The sequence below is a fragment of the Anser brachyrhynchus genome, assembly GCF_964034855.1.
Source record: "Anser brachyrhynchus genome assembly, chromosome: 5".
In the NCBI taxonomy this organism is placed as follows: Eukaryota; Metazoa; Chordata; class Aves; order Anseriformes; family Anatidae; genus Anser; species Anser brachyrhynchus.
In genome coordinates, this window is record NC_137699.1 from 57,075,687 (window position 1) to 57,093,646 (window position 17,960).

The 17,960-nt window shown below is 43.3% G+C and overlaps 1 protein-coding gene and 1 long non-coding RNA gene across 14 annotated transcripts in view; one reads left to right on the top strand and one right to left on the bottom strand.

The window, feature by feature from the left end:
• INF2 (inverted formin 2) overlaps window positions 1-13,295 on the top strand; it is a 40,345-nt gene extending 27,050 nt beyond the window's left edge. For 11 of the 13 annotated variants that reach the window (XM_080593717.1, XM_080593720.1, XM_080593724.1 and 8 more), the window contains 10 exons: window positions 39-109; window positions 230-337; window positions 1,342-1,412; window positions 2,038-2,158; window positions 2,715-2,879; window positions 3,453-3,555; window positions 4,531-4,689; window positions 5,381-6,115; window positions 7,324-7,383; window positions 10,591-13,295. In XM_080593717.1, coding sequence (XP_080449843.1) covers window positions 39-109; window positions 230-337; window positions 1,342-1,412; window positions 2,038-2,158; window positions 2,715-2,879; window positions 3,453-3,555; window positions 4,531-4,689; window positions 5,381-6,115; window positions 7,324-7,382 — 1,592 coding nt within the window. In that variant the 3' untranslated portion in view covers window position 7,383; window positions 10,591-13,295. The remainder of the gene's footprint in view (window positions 1-38; window positions 110-229; window positions 338-1,341; window positions 1,413-2,037; window positions 2,159-2,714; window positions 2,880-3,452; window positions 3,556-4,530; window positions 4,690-5,380; window positions 6,116-7,323; window positions 7,384-10,590) is intronic. The other 2 variants (XM_080593722.1, XM_080593723.1) reach the window with 2 other exon arrangements.
• LOC308195759 lies at window positions 344-17,652 on the bottom strand. Its single transcript, XR_013951837.1, has 4 exons — window positions 16,699-17,652; window positions 7,766-7,836; window positions 6,170-6,271; window positions 344-1,432 (listed from the first exon to the last, which is right to left on the bottom strand). It is a non-coding gene; the product is annotated as an uncharacterized lncRNA (long non-coding RNA).
• Window positions 17,653-17,960: the final 308 nt, after the last annotated feature.

Sequence of the window (17,960 nt, forward strand, 5' to 3'; positions counted from 1 at the left end):
ATAGAGGTTTTTGCTTAAAAGCCCTTTATGTTTTTCAGATCTTCTGAACAGTCATCGCCTGCCGCTCTTCTGTCAACTGATTCTCAAAGTTGGAAACTTTCTGAACTACGTAAGGACTCGGTTTGGCTTGTCCTCCACCCAGGCGTTAGAATATATGGATGATCTTCATATTTAGGGCTGTAATTTGGATGGACACAAGAGTTACATCTGCCTTCTTTTTATCTTGTAGGGAAGCCACACGGGGGACGCTGATGGGTTTAAAATCAGCACTTTACTCAAACTAACAGAAACCAAAGCCAACCAAACCCGCATTACGCTGCTCCACCATATTCTGGAGGTACCACTGCCAAGTCCTGGGCAATAGGGAAAGGGGGAGACTTTTATTATGGGTGAACCAACTCTCCTACTCTAATTTGAGTTAACGTAACACGTTCTTACTCATATCCTCCTCAGCTAGCCGCAGTGTTGCAAGTTAAAAGCATTGGTTCACTTAGGCTGGTGGAAGCTGCTTGTGGGCACTGCTTGGCTCTCAGGGAACTCCTTTTGAGAACTGTTGTCCTGCTTTCCTCCAGCATCTTTCCCCACAATTGCTGGAACTTCCTTTTTTCATATTTGTGCAATCTCCATACATCATCAACTGCAAACTGCTGGTCTTGTATCCATTCATCCTTTCTGCCTTTTCATGGCCTCTCCTTTTTCCACCAGGCTATGCTTGAGCTTTTCATACTCCCAAGTCCCCATGGCTTTCTTATTTCTTGTATTTCTGTTTTTTTTGTGTTTTTTTTTTTTTCTTTTTTCTCTATGCTTTGCTCTGCCGTGAGGCAGACCTCAAAGTCTCTCACTTCCAGTTATATATAGTTAAGCCCCTCTTTAGTTCACAGTAGCTTCAGCAAGCACAGCCATGAAAGAAATTAGGCAAATAAGATTCAAGCCCTTTTAATGCCCTCCTGGGACTGTTTGAAGTATCAGACTGCATCAAACCACAGTCCTTCCTCCTCCCACGGCCAATAGTAAGCGTCTCAGAAGAGGGTAAAAGAAATTCCCTGTAAGATAAGGCTCAGCAGCAGGTCAGCTTTGCTTTGAACCATAAGTACTTCTAAACATTCAGCTCTCTATGCTTGTATAGCCTGGGAGCAATCGCTTTGCTCTCTGAACATGCAGTCATTTTTTGAATCCTTCTCTAGTTCTGCAAGGCAAAGCAAACTGCAGAAAAGGGGTCAGCAGCAGGACCTAGCGCAGTCATCCTTCTTGAGCAGTTCTGCCCATTTCTCTTTCCTTCCAGCTTCCTCTCCCAGCTTGTGCCGCACAGTAAATAACACTTATTTCTCTTTTCTGCTTCAGGAAGTAGAAAACAGCCACACGGACCTACTGGAACTGCCAGAAGATCTTGAATACGTTTCAAAAGCAGCAGGGTAAAATTGCATGTCACTTCCTTCAAATTAAAAACAAAAATAAATCCCATGCACATCAACAATGTACCAGAAATGAGGACACACACAGCTGGTGCAGCATATTAACAAGATGGCATCTTACTTAGTTTTAACCAAAAGATTTGGTTGATGAATGCTGAAACCCCTTTAATATATGATAGTTCTACTACAGCTGGCACCACTTAGGGCTGCCATTTGCAGTGCATTGAATTAATACTGCCTCACCCAAAATCTGCACTGCATTTGCAGTAACGCGAGCTTCTGAAGGCCAACTACCCAGAAGCGTTTCTGAAATGCTTTTAACCAGGGAAAGTGAGCTAATGCTGAGCACTGAGGGGTGGAAATAGTCCTTTGAATGGGTAGATTTGGGGGGCATTTATCTACTCAGTACATAAAGTTGTAGGTAGACCTGGACATCTTTACATAAGTGCCGTGGAGGAAGGATGTTTTTCGTGAGCTCAGACTGTACAGAGTTCAGGGCTCAGGTTTCAGTTCAGCAAAGTGGGAAGCAGAAGGACAACCAACCCACCAGCTCAGACTTGCCCTCTCTTTTGTCAGCACCGGATACCATAGCGTGAATTAACATGGGGCATCTATGTGATTTCAGAATTAATCTTGATATTATACGCTCTGAGTCCAGTACCAATCTAAAGAAGTTGCTGGAGCTTCAACGAAAGGTCTCATCATCAAATGACGATGTGAAACAACAGTATGAGAAGCCTATCCAGGTTGGTAATGGAGTTCACTTATATCTTCCACCTTACACACACAAAGCCAGTGTGCTGCACTGGAGACTCCCTGAGGAGGCTCACAAGACGGTGAAAAATATTGCCACAAAACATGCTCTCAGATTTGGAAATAGGCTGTGATGCCACACAACCCACTGCTGTTTGTTTGCCACTTCCACCCCAAACCTGGATACCTTTTGGTGAGAATTCTTAAAGCCCCTGCCCTGGTGGTTCTCTCTCTGCCCTGCGATGCCTCACTGTGTCTGAGCCGTGTTCCTTCTCTGGGTGGATCACCAGAGTAATCCCCTTCTCTTGGGATTAGGCTTTGCATTGAGCTTTCCATGTCTTGCTAAAGCTATCCCCATAAGCTGGCACAACACAGTCAACAGCAGCAAAGACCACGTACAGTTCCCTGTTTGTTCCCGCTCCAAAAGCTCTGCTATGGTTAAACACCAAGGCCCCAAAGCTCTGGTACAGTTCTTACGTTGACATCCTTTGGCTTTAAGTGCACTTCACTTGTTATGGTGTTTTTCTGTGAACATTAAATACATTTCAGGATAGCATTGATGCCGCCAGAAAGCTGGAAGAAGAATTTGAAACCATCGACAGGAAAAGAGAAGAGCTTGCAAATTATCTCTGTGAAGACCCAAGCAAGTTGTCCTTAGAGGACATATTTAGCACCATGAAGACCTTCAGAGATCTCTTCATTCGAGCCCTGAAGGTCAGTGACTGTGCTCACGATGCTGAGCAGCCCTCGTAGTGGTGCATGCCTCTGCTCCAACAGAGAGGGGAGGGACAGGCACAATGTCCAGGAGGGACAGTGCTGGTTATGGACCCTTTCTTTTAGCATTTGCCATGAGGTCACCTGGTGAATGCGTGCCTGATCCCTGCTCCATTTTGTCCTGATGTAGTGCCTGGTTTTCCTGGCCTTATCCAGACCTTGGTGACATGGGATTTTGGTGCAACTTTAGCTGCAGATGCACACAGATATTTTGGAGTCAAGTGCATAAATTTTAGAAGAATGGGCTTATGAAACGTAATCCTTCTCATGCTGGTAGCTGTGTTAGGCAAATCACTGATGCCACTTCTGTGGGGACTGGGTGAAGTCCTGCACAAACCAGCAGCCTCCCTTTCACTCTCTTGGCAAGGCAGTCCTTAATCCCCATACCCATTTTATTTATTGCAGAGGATTTCTCTTCCTCCTTTGCGACCATCTGCAGATCATCTTTCTCTTCATTGGCTTTCCTAGCAGATATTTAGCCAACCTTCTCATGCCCCTGTTACCTAACTGCAGGAAAACAAGGACAGAAAGGAGCAAGCTGCAAAAGCAGAGAAGAGGAAGAAACAGCTGGAAGAAGAAGAGGGGAAGAGACAGAAGGGAGAAAATGGAAAAGTCAGTGAGTATCTGAAGGGGCTTCGTAAAACAGAGGTGGGCTTGCACTCCCAAATTGACAGGAGAGCTGATAAGAGCTCTTTGCTGGTCCAGCTTTAATGACCAATAGTGGTAATTTATTTTGTGGGTTTCCAAGTGCTGGCTGACTAAAGGCTTTTAGGTGTCCTATTAGCCATAGCTAAAAATTGACTTTTCACAGTTGCAGCTGGGCAGAGAAGTTAATTTTAGGTTTGCTGACTGAACAGCAGAGGAAAGAAAAATCAAATTGAAACATTTCAGTTATTTCAAATTTTTTAGTTTCTAAACAAAATTTTTGAATCCTAAATCTAACAACAGCTATTTGACCTCCCCCACCCAAAATCCTCACATACACTTGAATAGTCTCACCCCAGTTTAGCACAGGCGGCAGACATCCCAAAAGTTTTGCAGGTAATGTAAACCTGCCTTTTTGTGGATGAAAATAACAGGCATAACTGAAAAGTACAATTGGACTGAAGCCTAAGAGGAAAGAAAAATCAAGATCATTTTCTGTCCATTCAAAAAATAAAAAGCCCCTACTAACAGGGGTAGCAAACAGGAGGTGTTTCAAGGTCTTAACAGCCATCACCAGGCACAGAGCCTGTAGCATGCAGTCTTTGGGGTAGACCCTTTGACTTCACCAGGCTGCAGCCAGTGCTGTGCCGTGCCCTGAGCTTAGGTAAGGGACAGAGCCCAAGGGTCCCCTGGGTCTTCTGAGCCCTGGAGGTTGGTCTTGGTTCTTCCTGCAGGACCCACGGCCCCATCCCAGGAGTGGAGGGTTGGGGTCAGAGAAAGGTGCAGAGCACAAGCTGCTCCCACGCCTGGCATCAGTACCTTGCTTTTGCCTGGTCGTGGTTTTCACTAGCTTCCAGCCCCAAACAACAACATCACTGTGCTTGCCTGTGTGCGTCCTTCTGCCCCCTCTCATGGCAGATTTAACACCTGTCTCTCTCTATCCCAGTTAAGAAGGGGGTGGTGAAGCAGGAGGAGGTGTGCGTCATTGATGCGTTGCTGGCCGACATAAGGAAAGGGTTCACACTGAGAAAGACGAAGAACAGACACGAGTCGGATGCACTTCCTAAAACCTTGCCTGTGGAGAGCCCAGAGGAGAACCAGGCTGGTAAGGACACAGACCTGACAGTCTCACAGTACCTGCAGCTGTTTCCATCTGCCTCTGAGCCTGAGCCAAGCACACAAGCGAGAAGCTTTCCAGCATTTGGGGCATCTTATCTAAGGAGGCTCTACAGCCAGTGCTGTGGGGAAGAGGAGGAGATGGCCCAGAGCTGTTGCCAGCCAGGTCTGTCCCTGAATCAGCAGCGATTCGGGACAGCGTGGCCTTGTGCCTGCGCTGATAAACCCTCTGAGAGTCACAGCCCATGGCTCAGCCACAGCGCCATGCTGGTGGGGCATTGGTGTCACCTCCACACGAGTCCTCCCCGTGCCACCAAGACTCACCAGCACAACTTGTCACTGCCTTAGAGACTGGTGAACCCCGTCTCAGTTGACATTTGGGAGTCTAAAGCAGCCCTTAAAATAGGACTAGAAAGACCTATCTGCAGAAGAACCCAAGTCTTTGGGGTGTTTTTTAGGAGTCAGACCATGGGTTAATGGAAGGGAGGTACTAAGGAAGCAGCTTATCCTTATCCTTGGCTGTAGGACGAACTGGTGCTTATTATGTATGGCTGCTTTAGGGGCAGTGCACCCTCTGCAGGCAGCTGTGAGCTTGTAGCCTCCCCCAGTGCCAGAAACACTTTGGCTGATCTCAGCTACAGTTCTGCATGTGTGGCTGATCTCATGCTTTTTGTTTAAAGGGAAGGGCATTAAGGATCCACAAGCAGGAGGAATGCAGATCGATGATAAGGCCAAGCAAAACAGTGATGATCATCCCTCAGAAAGCACCCCCACCTCGACCACGGCTCTCCCAGGGATGGGTAAAGATGTTACAGATGCCTCAGCTCCAAACCAGGCGTTACCTGAAAACAACACTGGAGAAAATTTGCCACCAGGGTCCCGGACAGAAGGCCACCTGGTGGAAGCTGATGGAACCAGTCAGCCTGAGCAAGGTGCTGGGATGGCAAACCTCCAGCCAAGCACAAAGAACAGCTCCATTGCCTTCTCTCCCACTAACATAGGTGCTGGGATAAAGTTTGTGAGCAGCAGTTCAGGCGCTGCTCTGAGAGAGCAGCTCAATGGGTCTATCTCAGAGGAGCAGGACAATGAACGCCCAGGGAATGGCTTGGAGAGCTGCAGGCTGGCGCAGGAGCAGGACGCCCGGCTGAGCCAGGACGGGGTCGAGCCTGGCAGTGCTCCATCCGCTCCCTGCGACAAGGCTCACCAGGCAGAGTCAAAAGAGATGGCAAAGGAGAACGAAGACCCTGGTACAGACTCGCTGTTGGACACCTCTCAAGAGAAGTCCTTCTCGGAGGAGCCAGCCACCGACTCCTCTTGTTCAGCAACACTGCCCCCAGGGCAAAGTCACACAGACAGGGAAAAACAGAGGACGTCTGGAAAACGGAGGAAGAAGAGACACAGCAAAAGCTACTCAGGTAGCCTACATGGCACTTGGGGATTAAGTTAAATAGGGGGGGAGGGGGGCTTACTAGTATATTTGTATGGGTCTGCTCCTCCCCAGTCCAAGGTCTGATGCTGTCCATAGGAGGTCCCTTGTCCCTATTTTTAACAGAGCTGTTATTTTTATTAACCTGAAAAAAGATTTAAAAAGAAAAGCATGAGCATTGTTCATTCTCTTGACATTTATAAGCACTTTATAAAGGGGTAATGATGAATCAATAATTAAAAAGCCCATTACACATATGCAGTAAAGATGGCAATAAGCACATCTGTCAAGTGTGCTAAAGACAGCTACAAGGCACGGTTATGTGCAAACAAGAGCTCCATTAGACTCCAGAGCTGTGATTAAGAGCAGTTAATACTGGGTACTTAATCAGCGATCACTCCCTCTCAACTACTTACAAATGCATAAAGCCAGCAACAACAGCACTGCTGTGGTGGCTTTTTTGTCTCCTAAGCCTCCTCACAAGAGCACTTTGCCTGCAGTAACGTGAAAACCTGCCCCAGGTGTTCTTCAGGTGGCTCCATGGATCCAAGTCCCTCAGACCTACAGAGCTGGAGCCACCTTTGGGTGAATACTCAAATCCCAAATTAGAGGTGCCTCATAGGGAAGACACTCGGGTCTGTCAGCCTTCAGAAAGATGCAATATGTTGTCCAAAGCCTGTTTTCTGCTAGATCTCGGGTCAAGCAGATGGGCAGGACAGTGGTCAAAGCTTCTCTTTATCAGCATTGAATGTTTTTGCTTTCAAGGAAAGTGGAGGCAAAAGAGAAGGAGAGTTTGAATACCCACTGCTGAGAAAGGCAGGGAGGGCTGGCCATCTACTGCAGAGGAACTTACCCTTTTAGTGGCAGCATGCCCTGGGGCTTTAATTATTTATGTTTGTAACATGCCACTTTCCCCTAGCTAAAAATAAGGCATGAAACAGAAGCGTTTTCCCAGCACAGTGGTTTCCGAACTTGCCTCCCAGGAGGCAGCAGGAGGAACTGCAGCAAAGGGAGCTCCCAGCCGTCACCATGCTTTCATAGTGCCTGTAATGAATATTTCTAACTTAAGACATTGATCCCCCACAAAAGCCATAGGCGTCTAGAGATGGCATCCTAGGAGCCTCTCTGCTACTAGACAATGTTTTCATTTGCCTTGCTATGATCAGATGTATTTAGTGTGTCTCTTTTGTTTAAAAGCAGAGGTTGAGACTGATACTGGAGATAATAAAACAAAACTAGGTTGTGTGGTACAATGAGGTATGTAAACTCGCAAAGGCATTTTTCTGTGAACTAACCCTAGCGTTGGGACTTTACAGACCTAATCAGTATTCAGCATATCAGCTAAGCTTTTTGTCTTTGTGTCTAATCACAAATACATTTAAAATAAATTTGCTACTCTGATTTTTACTCTTCAGGGTGTTGATCTTGTGTTGAGTGGAGTCAGTGCTGATCTCCCCACAACACAGGGTCACAACCCACATGTCTGTCCTCTGTGTCAACAGCAGCCAATCCACCTTTCCCTGCAGATAATTAAAAGTCAGTATTCTAACCAAATGAATCCAGCTTCATGTGATAAACAGTCCTTGCTTTGATCCCATAATTTTCTCAAAAATAGTAAAAATGCAATTTCAGTACCTACCTTCTGCAAAGAACAACATTTGATTTGCTTGTGGGTAGCCACTTGATACAGCACTGTGTACATACAGGCCTCTGGAAGAGAATAAAACACTTAACCCAGGGAAAAATACTCATTGGAACAAGATACCAGCTCCAACTCAAGCCAAGTTCAATTCCTCACGATACTGCACACGAAGTAGTGCATTGGAGCAAACAGACTGTACATACTTCTCGTGTGCATTCATGCATCTTTCTGGGAGGAGGTAATTTGGCTTTTGTCACTAAAAAAAAGTAACACAGGTAACTTTCTAACAAAAGTACATACCAAGTTCCCTGCATCCTTCACTGTACTGTCAGCATAGTTGCCCATCATAAGAAAACTTCAGACTGAGACTTTCATTTATGAAAGTTTGCCTGTTTTTATAGCAAGTGGAAAGAAATGCCGGAAAAAGAAGCAATCAAAACATGCCCTGTACTGAAATTGCATAGTTACTCATTGTCCTTTCCATGCTGATTGAGTGTCTCTTATGAACTGAATCAATGATGCCAAATCTCACTCTCTCATTTCCTGAAAGGAATGTGTTTATTCTTCAGCATCCCCTGTGCCTGGGGGGCTGGGAGCCCTGCTCCTGCCCAGCCCAAGGCCCCAGGGGCATGGAACAGAGGAAGCTCTGCAGGATTTCCACATATGGTTACTTTTGTTTCTGCACCTGAAGCATCACTGCAAGCAAGAGAAAATGAGACATATATTGGGGTAGTTACACTCCTGACTATTCCTGCCCACTCCTCTTGGCCCCTTCTGTACTGCACCACTGGATTATATCAAGGGTAAAAGGGAAGTAGCACTGTCAGTTTAAAAGTCCTAATGAAGATTTCCAGCAAGAACAAGAAATAGTAGCAGTGAGGCTTGGGTAAGAAACAGAGGAGGACCACTGGTTTTGCTGCACAGGGAGGGCAGCTGAAACCAGGAGCCATGTAACTCAGATTATGTATGTTTTAAACACAGGGATTCCAGCACACAGGCTTTAAAAAAATCATATTTGAAAAAAAAAAATAAATGGATATGCAGACAGCTTTGTAGTCTCCTTTGAAGATGTAGGAAAGCAATATAGAGGAAGGCATGGAAAACCAGAACTTTTAGGAAGTGACTGAGTCAGGCAACTGTTCAAATACTTCCTCAAAAGGCCAGCAGCTCCCGCAAGTGCTTGCTGCTGCAAAGGCAGTAGCGAGCAGCACCTTAAAACCTGTAATTTCCCTTTTCCCCTCCTCCCATTGTTACGTCATTTGGAAAGGTTATCAGAAACAAAATCCATTTGCTTCTCTTAGTCTCCAGCTGCAGTGTGTCCTCACCCAAATGCAACTCAAGTCTGTGCCTCTTGATATGACAGCCTCAGCAAACCTGAAGTGCTCCCCATCAAATGATGGGGAAACCCAGGAAAAGAAATTAAATATTTTTTCCTAGGGTGATCCACCTGATTTATAACCCTGCCCATCTTTGTTCAGATCACCGTTGATCTCTTGGCCCAAATACACAGTCTGTTCAGGTCACAGCACCCGTTCTTTTGGTACAGGATATTTCTCTGGCTGACTTGCTGGAGCTCGAATTTGCTGTGCTGAAGTGAAGCTGCAGGAATCTTCCTTCATGTGCAGCTCCAGTTGTAGTGATCAAGACTCGGTCTCCTTTTTCCCTAAATCTTCACAGCTTCTGTAACATCAGAGTAAGGGCCTACCAGGAACAGCCTGTGGCTCTATGAAGTAATACTTCAGAGCTGTAAAAGGACGGCTGTAATCAGCTATTCAGCTCTTCCTTTTCAACTATAAGTTGTTATACAGCAGTTTCTGTATTACCATCGTTATTCTTTAAATGTCAGCTTTCATACCCAAAGAGTGGTATCTCATGTTATCTCCGTATTCCTGAAAGAAATGGTTTAGCCCATTTCCCATGGAATCAAGGTACTGGTGGTCACCCTGTGTTTGCGTGTGTCCTGGTAACATCCTAAACTCATTTCCAACCACATTTGAAAAAGAATTTGAAGAAGGAACATTTTACAAAAGCTGACAGTCAGGGGACACTGTACAAAGGCCTGGACTCAGAGCTGTTTGAGTTTCCTTGCATGGAACCAAAATAGCGTAATTAAGCTAATGGTTGTTTTCCTGTGTGACATTTGCCTTCGTGTTTGTCATTAGAAATTCTTCAGTCCTTGAGTGGGACAGGTGCTTAAAAATGACAGTACACAGCTCTGTCCTTCTGACAGTCCAGACTCCCTCAAGAAACACCTCTGATCAGATGGGAGCCTGCCCACAGGTCAGGGAGCAAAGGCACAGGATACACATGTTGCTGCATCATACTCTGACAAAAAATTATGTTCGTGCCCTCTGAGTCCCCCTCCTCATGGCCAGGACCCAGCTCTGCTCCCCATTAGCACCCCTCACACAAGGTGGGAGATCCTTCATCTGCATGAAATGCCACACACAGACTTCGTTTCACAACAGTTTGACAGTGGGGCCCAGGACTAAAGTACTGGACAAAATGTCCTTTGGACAAAACCAGGTGAGTCTCCAGATTTATTATTTCAGCAATATAATGCCTAGAAGTATATCCCGTTATTCTGCTTGGAAAACACAAAACTCACGTTGTTGGACCAAACCAGTACCTAGCTTAAAAGCAGAGTTGCCCAGACCCTTGAACATCAGTGCCAGTTCTGGAAATATAGGAGATGTTTTTATCACATAACATAAAGTTTTAGCACTACCAGTTTAAGTTATCTGAGGGACATGAAACCAGTTCCCTTAGACCACTCTCATTTTCGAGTTGCAAACAGTTTTCATCTTCCCCTCCTCCTGCAGGCGTCACGGCAAGGCAGAAGAAATAACAGAGGCCCGGACACGCGCTAACTCGTCCCCAGAGCACTGCCAGCCGCTCGGAAGCCAGGCTCTGCGTCGCTGAAACACCTCCCGCAGCCACCTCTGCCCTGACCAGACGCCATGCTCCCCCGCAAGCAGCTTTCCACCCCTTGCCCGAAGGCCCGACGAGCTGCCCCAGAGACATTGGCACCCTCAGCCCGTGCCTTACACGACCTGCGCTGCGCCCTGGCACCCATGGGGACATGGGCCTGGTCGATGCACGGCGGTGGGGAAGACATGGGTCTCTCGGCCTTCATCCCCAAAGCCAAATTCCTCTGCCTGCTCTTAGGCCAAACTCCTCTTGATGTGCCAGCTGAGTGTGGCCCAAGAAAGGACTGCAGTGTTCAGCCCTCGGAGGAATTTTTAAAATAGCAGTGCCTCGACTAAATGAAGGGTATAAATTCAGCAGTGGCTGTACCCTCACAGGGAGAAGCGTGTTACTCCCCCTTCCCATTGCCTACTGTCAATTTATATTCGATGAGATCCAATACCCAGATCAGACATATGTATTTGCACTCTCAATCATTTAAAGCAAGGAAAATCAGTTATAGGAACAAAACAAAAAATGCATTTTAGTAAATGTCCATTTAAACAGTGTCTGGCTCCCAGATAGTGCTTATGTGCAATGAAATTGAAGCACGTCTGTAGCCTTGCAGTAGTCTTCTCATACAGACAGGTACGTGCATAAATTTTCGGAGAATCAGGGCCCAAGCTCCTGTTATTAAAGCAACAGAAAGAGTTTTTTCAGGGTGCTTGGTTAGATGTATTTTAAGCTTATTTAGTAAATCTCCAGGTTTTAATACCATTGTCAGCTGCTTGCACTCAGAAGCCTTTGCATTCGAGCTGCAGAACGTGTACGTTCATGTTACTTTTGCTTTGAAACTGGGAATGTGCAGTATTGTGTTTTAAAGACTCAGAGCTTTATTTCTTAAGTTTTGTAATAACATTGTATCATAGTTTTGTACATAGCTGTCGATTTAAAATTATCGATGTTTATTGAATTTATGATGTGATAGTGTGCTGAAACATGAATCAAGTGGAAGAGATTGTTACATTTAAGAACTCTGCCTTTGTATGGTAACCACTGTGTTTAGACTAATGTTCAGGCTAAAGCTTATTTTGCTTTGCTGAATAGGACTTGTAACGTCCTTGTAATACTGAACACTTTGCTGGACTAATTTAGAAGTTACGCCAAGAATTAAATCACTGGTTTATTTTAATCTAAGCATTGTTACTGAAAATCAGTTAACAAAAGCAAAGATGAATTTAGAGTAGACGCATGGGCAGACTCAGGTCAGGAAGCCCCACAGAGCAGCACAGCCCTGTTGCAGCTCAAATCTGGTTTGCGGCTGGCAGAAGCAGGCTGAGCTCCACCCTTTCCTGCAAAACTGGATAACCCACCCCAGGTTTAACTTATGTGACTGTCATATTTACAGTTTTCTCTTCCCTTCCCCCCCCTTCCAGTCTCAGAGTATGTCACCCATGTATCAATCTTTCTTGCTCTCATTAATCCAATTTATCTGCTCTCAGATAAGACCCCAGCCTACAAAAATCTGAGTATCCAAGATTTTCTCAGCACCTTTGCAACCTCCAAATTTCCAGCAGGAGCCTGCAGCCCAGGTTGGCAGTGAGCAGCCAGCCTCCTCCAGCCCCCACCTTGTTGTTTTATCAATAGTAAAAAAAAAAAAAAAAAATCACTTTGATATTCAGGATTTGGGAGCAAACAAGCTTTCTTGGTGTTACTTAGGGAACATTACCTGCTGCTACCCCTGGCAGGCTTATTTCTTCAGATGCTGCAGTATTCGTCCACTTCTCCATCTGGGTCTTTCAGCTACCCCCATTTCCACCCAGAGAGAAAAACTTACACAGTTTTTATTGCTCTGAATAGAAAGAGAGAGCATTCAAAAGAGGACCTTCAAAGAGAGGGCATTTGACATTACCCTTCCACTCTCCCTAAGATTTTACAGAGAAATTGGTTATTTTGAGCCACTGCTTGTTCTTTGTTCTGTAGTCATCTGTGAAAATTATATTAAATTATCTACACAATCAGATCCCAGTAAAAACAGGTCAAAGTGCAGCATTTATAATGTATTACTGCAGAGCAGCTCTGCTACCATTACAGTGATTATTTAACAAGAACAGGGGGATGGAGTCAGAACAGGTCAAAGAAAGATGTTCAACTGGCACATGCAGTTTTGCTCCAGTTGTGACTTTTAAATACAGTTCACGATCCTGAAGATTTTCTCAGTGTTTGCAAGGCCAAATTAAATGCTGATAAAAGCAATTACTTTTTCAGCTATTTCAACAGGTCTGTGCTCATTTAAGCCAACAGTAAGTTTGGATCTCAAAAAAATAATTCTTATGGTATATTGCAGCAACTGCACAGAGTCCATTATCTAAACCAGTCTGTGAATGTTTTACCATTCTAGAAACCACAAGTTTCTAGCTGTCAAATAACTGCAGATTCCTGAAATAGGCATTGGCTACATGATGAAAATGAAGCTATGGAAGAAATCAGCAGAAGTTTTTTCCAAGTACTTCACGTCAGAATTTGGATATGTTGAAGGGGATGGAACTTCAGGGTTTGTTTGTTTTTTAATTTCAATACTGAAAATATTTCAAAATTTAGAATAAAAGAAGTCAAAGTACTTGACAAGTCTCTTCTTTTGTGGGGGTGGGAGGAGCCTGTCATTCACCAGAATTTGTCCAACCTATAAAGTTCAATGTACAAGCTTTCTGATAAAGAAAGCCAGCACTGTAGCATTCCTAGCTTACCCTATCTATATATGTGGTAGTAGTAACAACCATGACATATGAGCGAACATGTTAATCATGGGGTTATGTTCACCTAACGCATCCAAAAATGAATACAATCGTGAATCAACTCCATCATGAACCATGTTTTGTTTACTCACCCTATATTTTGTTCACTCAAGTAAGGTATGGGCAGGATATGAAAAAGAGCTTTGCAATGTTTAGAAACTTGACTACAGAGGGTTAAAAACTGGGCAGTGATAGTGATAGGTCAACTCTAGGTCACTTCTTATTAGTGATTATTTGTAATTACGATGTAGTGACAATCTTGCAGAATATCTTATGTCATTGCAAATCCTGCAAACGATAATGTGAGTGCAAAGAAAATGGTTTCCAACTATTTAATGTAGAGCAGGTACCAGACTTTAAATGCCTGTGGAGAATTTGATCACTACCAGTTAATCAACACATTCAGCACTGTAAGTACGACTCACTCTCATCCATGCTGAACCAGCACTTAATTCACATTAAGGACTCTCTAACGCTAGCTTTGCTGTGGCATGAACAACTTCTGCAAGAATTCAGTGTGACAACTCACACAGAGCCAGGTGTCAGGAGGAATTAGCAGGACCTCTGCTCTTTTCTAATAGAGACCTTAAGCAGACTCGGCATACATTACTCAAAGTCATGAAGAATCAGTCTGTGACAGTCAGCTCCTATCAAGTCAGTTTAGATAGACTCCCAGCCTGTCAAAGCAGGTTCTTTTCTAGCATCAACAGTCTGCTGATGACACCCACATCACTGTTAGAGTTGGTTTGCCTAGCTCTCGGCACGCAGAACCTGATTTGTTTGTTCAGTACTTAAGCAGCTTCATACTACATAATCTGCAATGAGTTTAGTCATGAGTTGGCGACAAGTAATTACCAAATCCAGCAGTCAGAATAGATGGAGAATAGACAGACAGATTTTGCCCAAAGGAGAAGCTGCAAAAGCAAAAAGGGTACCAGACCTACAACATCTACTGCTGTGATCCTTTGGAACCCACAAGTCTATTTTGTAATCCAAATGAAACCTGTTATAGCACACAATTTCTAAGAGCTATTCTTTGAGGCCAAGAGACCTTTCCTACACACTTTGCCACATTTTATAACCTCTTCAAGGTTTTCATTGCTCAACTAGACAAAACCAGAGCTGATCTGATCTATAGTGGTGGTAGTGATAGCCCTTTGAATGAGAGCACTGACAAATGATGTTCAGTGTACCTCCCAAAAAAAAACATTTATAAGATCCTTGGTTTAGCAGGAAGTAGATATGAGAAACACAGTAGTTCAGAAGAAGAGAGGAGGAAGAGGAGGAGTCTAGAAACCCTTTCAGGTGGTCTATACTTTAATCCTCCTGGGTGAAACTGTGTGATAATGCTTGTAAGGATATGCCCCCAAAATATCACTACGTTCACTGTATCAGCAGTTCACAACCCACACTGAATCTCAGACGGTATGGTACCAACCATTTGTTTCTCTAGAATATCAGTGTGATTGGAGAGAGTCCAGAGAGAACAAGAGAACAGAAGGGTTTTTCTCCACCCAGTTACTGTCATTGGCTCTACTTTGCTTGCAGATGTTTAGAGGATAGAGGAGAAAGCCTGACCTCCACAAGCCAGGTTCTGTGACACATACCTGCAAAGGGCTGGGTACCTGCAGAGGTCTGGGTGCAGGCCACAATACAACAGCATCTAGATCAAATGACAGCTAACACGGTAATCTCTTCCAAACCATGACCTATCCCAAACCTAGCAAACCTCTAAAGATTAAATTTATTATACCCTGTGAATAATACCTTCTGATATTTAAGCCTTGATTAAAGCAACTGCTGAAATTCCTTTTCATTTTGAAAAGTTCATGCCTGCTCTCCACCAAGTCCTGTTAATCCTACAATACATCTTCTCACACCTTTCCCACCCCATCCCCACCATCTACATACACCACCACACGGTTCCTTGGTTGAAGTGCCCTGTCACAGAGCACAAGGAGCAGCTCAGGGGTTTAGTAACAGTCTCACTCAGCTTTAGCCATCTACAGCCACTGCTGGCCCAGGCTCCACCTGCAGCAGACCCCAAGGCTCCTGCCTTCCTGCCAGCTGCCAAAAAGTGCAGCCATTTCCCTTAAAGAACTTTTTTTGTTAACTCCATCAATAGGATCAAGCCTACAAGCATCAAGCACGTAGACTTTGCAGCCGTGGCCATGTCATTACTCGGGGCCTGAATTTCCTCTCCTGTAAAACAGTTGCAATAGCATCCCCTGAAACACTTTGAAAACAGTTGATGAAAAACACAACAAGAGAAATAATTTTAATAATAAGCAAATAGTATCAGTAACATCAAAACACGTGATGTTATTATAATAGAGTCAAAACAAAAGGAAGAGTGTAATTTTCACAGTGCTGCTGTTCCTCTAAGATCCCTCTGAATCCAGACTGCAGAAAACCTTTGAAACCCTGGGAATATAGGTGAAAGGAAGAGGATAAACATTATGACAACAAGAAATGAAATAAACATTGCTTGTTCAAGAAAGGATTTAGATCTCTGATTTCTTCAACTTCTTATTTTTATTCTTGTAAGAATTGTAAATACCAAGGATAATTTACATCTGTTGAAAAGTTAACAGTGAAGGGTACCACACAACAAACCTCTTAATGCAAGCAGGACCCTGAATCCAAACCACAGCATGAGTATCCCATTGGGAGACAGTGAACAATAACTCTGTAAGGACTTTAACTGCATGACTGAGCAATTAGCACTATCCCTATCTGGGTTATACAACCTGTGGTTCAGTTCTATTTAGCAAGAAGCACGTCTTCTTGCCCTCTAAAATATTTCACACTACAGAAATTGACTCCTGCACCATCACTCTTGGTGGTTACCTTGAATGTTTGTAAGGATACTGTTTTTAAACAACTTGAAAAAAATGTTTAAACATTTGAGAATATAACACCAAAGGGGAAATACCAGGTTTTCTGAAGCATTCAGTAGAATCCCTGCCATCAGTATAATAATGACTATTAAATATTAAATGACTTTCTACCTACATAGAGAATTGAGTCTTACTTGATAACACAGCCCTGTATCAGCCCAAAAGCAACACTAGAAGTGGGAAAAAAAAAGAGAGAGAGAGAGAGAGAGAGAATACTTACATAGCCAAAGACATAAAAATAAGTTGTCTTGGGGATCTAACTTTAAATCTATATTTTACGTCATCAAAATACAACTCATCTTTCCAGACTAATAAGAAGCATACTTACTTTCTGTGCATCAGCACACAGAGGGAAACAAAAGCCTGCACTGTGACAGGCCTCAAACATCAGTAGCTTTTCCAGTAAAACAAAAGGTAGAGTAGCAAAGTAGTAAAAACAACTTCAGAGTTAATTGCAAATTAATTGATTTCAACTGGATCATCAGAGTTGAGCTGGTGCATTAAATCAATCTCCATTCCCTGCCTTGCCTAAATGGTGCCAGCCAATTAGCTTGCTTTCATGAGCAAGCCAGTCCTTGCTTGGTTGCATTGAGATACGTGTATATATTTACTAGAGGTGGATTTTTGTATTTTTCCAGAAAAAAAATCATGCAGAGATTTTTCTTAATTATACCCACAAGCTCATTTGAGCAGCATCAGTGATGTAAGTTACAGCTATCTTGAAGTTATACCAAAGCTCTTATCTTCCTAACAGCATGGAGCTCTCTACACAGTCTCAAAAGTATAAGCTTTGGATATATATTATTATAAACCTATTTATCTTTCAAAGTATATTAGCTGTTTCTTGTGTAATATTCCTATTTTATTAGGTTTTAAGAAAACAAAACTTTCCTGTACACAAGCCCTGTAGCAATTTAGAAGAGCTATCTGATTAGCCAGGGGAAAAAAAAGAAAGGAAAAAGGAGCTTCCTAATTAATAGTGTTTTACTGACTCTCAATAGCTTAATTAACATAAATAAGCATCAGAATGTTAACTTGATTATTTCTAATAAGACTTTTTATCAGCTCATTTTATTCATAATATTTCTAGCAGAAAGTAGATTATTCCTCATTAGGTTCTTTCACAGTGCCAAATCCCTTTCTTGTCCCACTAAGGTAATTACAAGCATCTGTACAAGTTCATCACAAAGACTGGGAGGTCCTAAAGGGGATACATTAAGTCATTTACATAAATTAAAGTAAGTCTACTTTGCCTTTGGGAATGTGTTCGTGCTTATCTGTGCAAAAAAAAAAATATTTATGAAAGGCAACTAAAAATTAATTCAAGTAAATAGCATATATATTTAATATTCATTTTCTATTATATGTCTTCATCTTAGCTATTTTAACTGCTTCCATTTTATATGTAAATAAAGTTTTGATTTAAGCTTTAGCGCCTTTTAATATAAGTAATTTCTTACTAAATTATGATTAAAACATATATCAAAACATTTATGTCTTTCATTTGCATTGGATCCCCTGGCTCACAATTTTACTGAGGCTGTCATTAGATCTGGACACTGTCATCAGTACAAACAGCAAGGTTTTAAA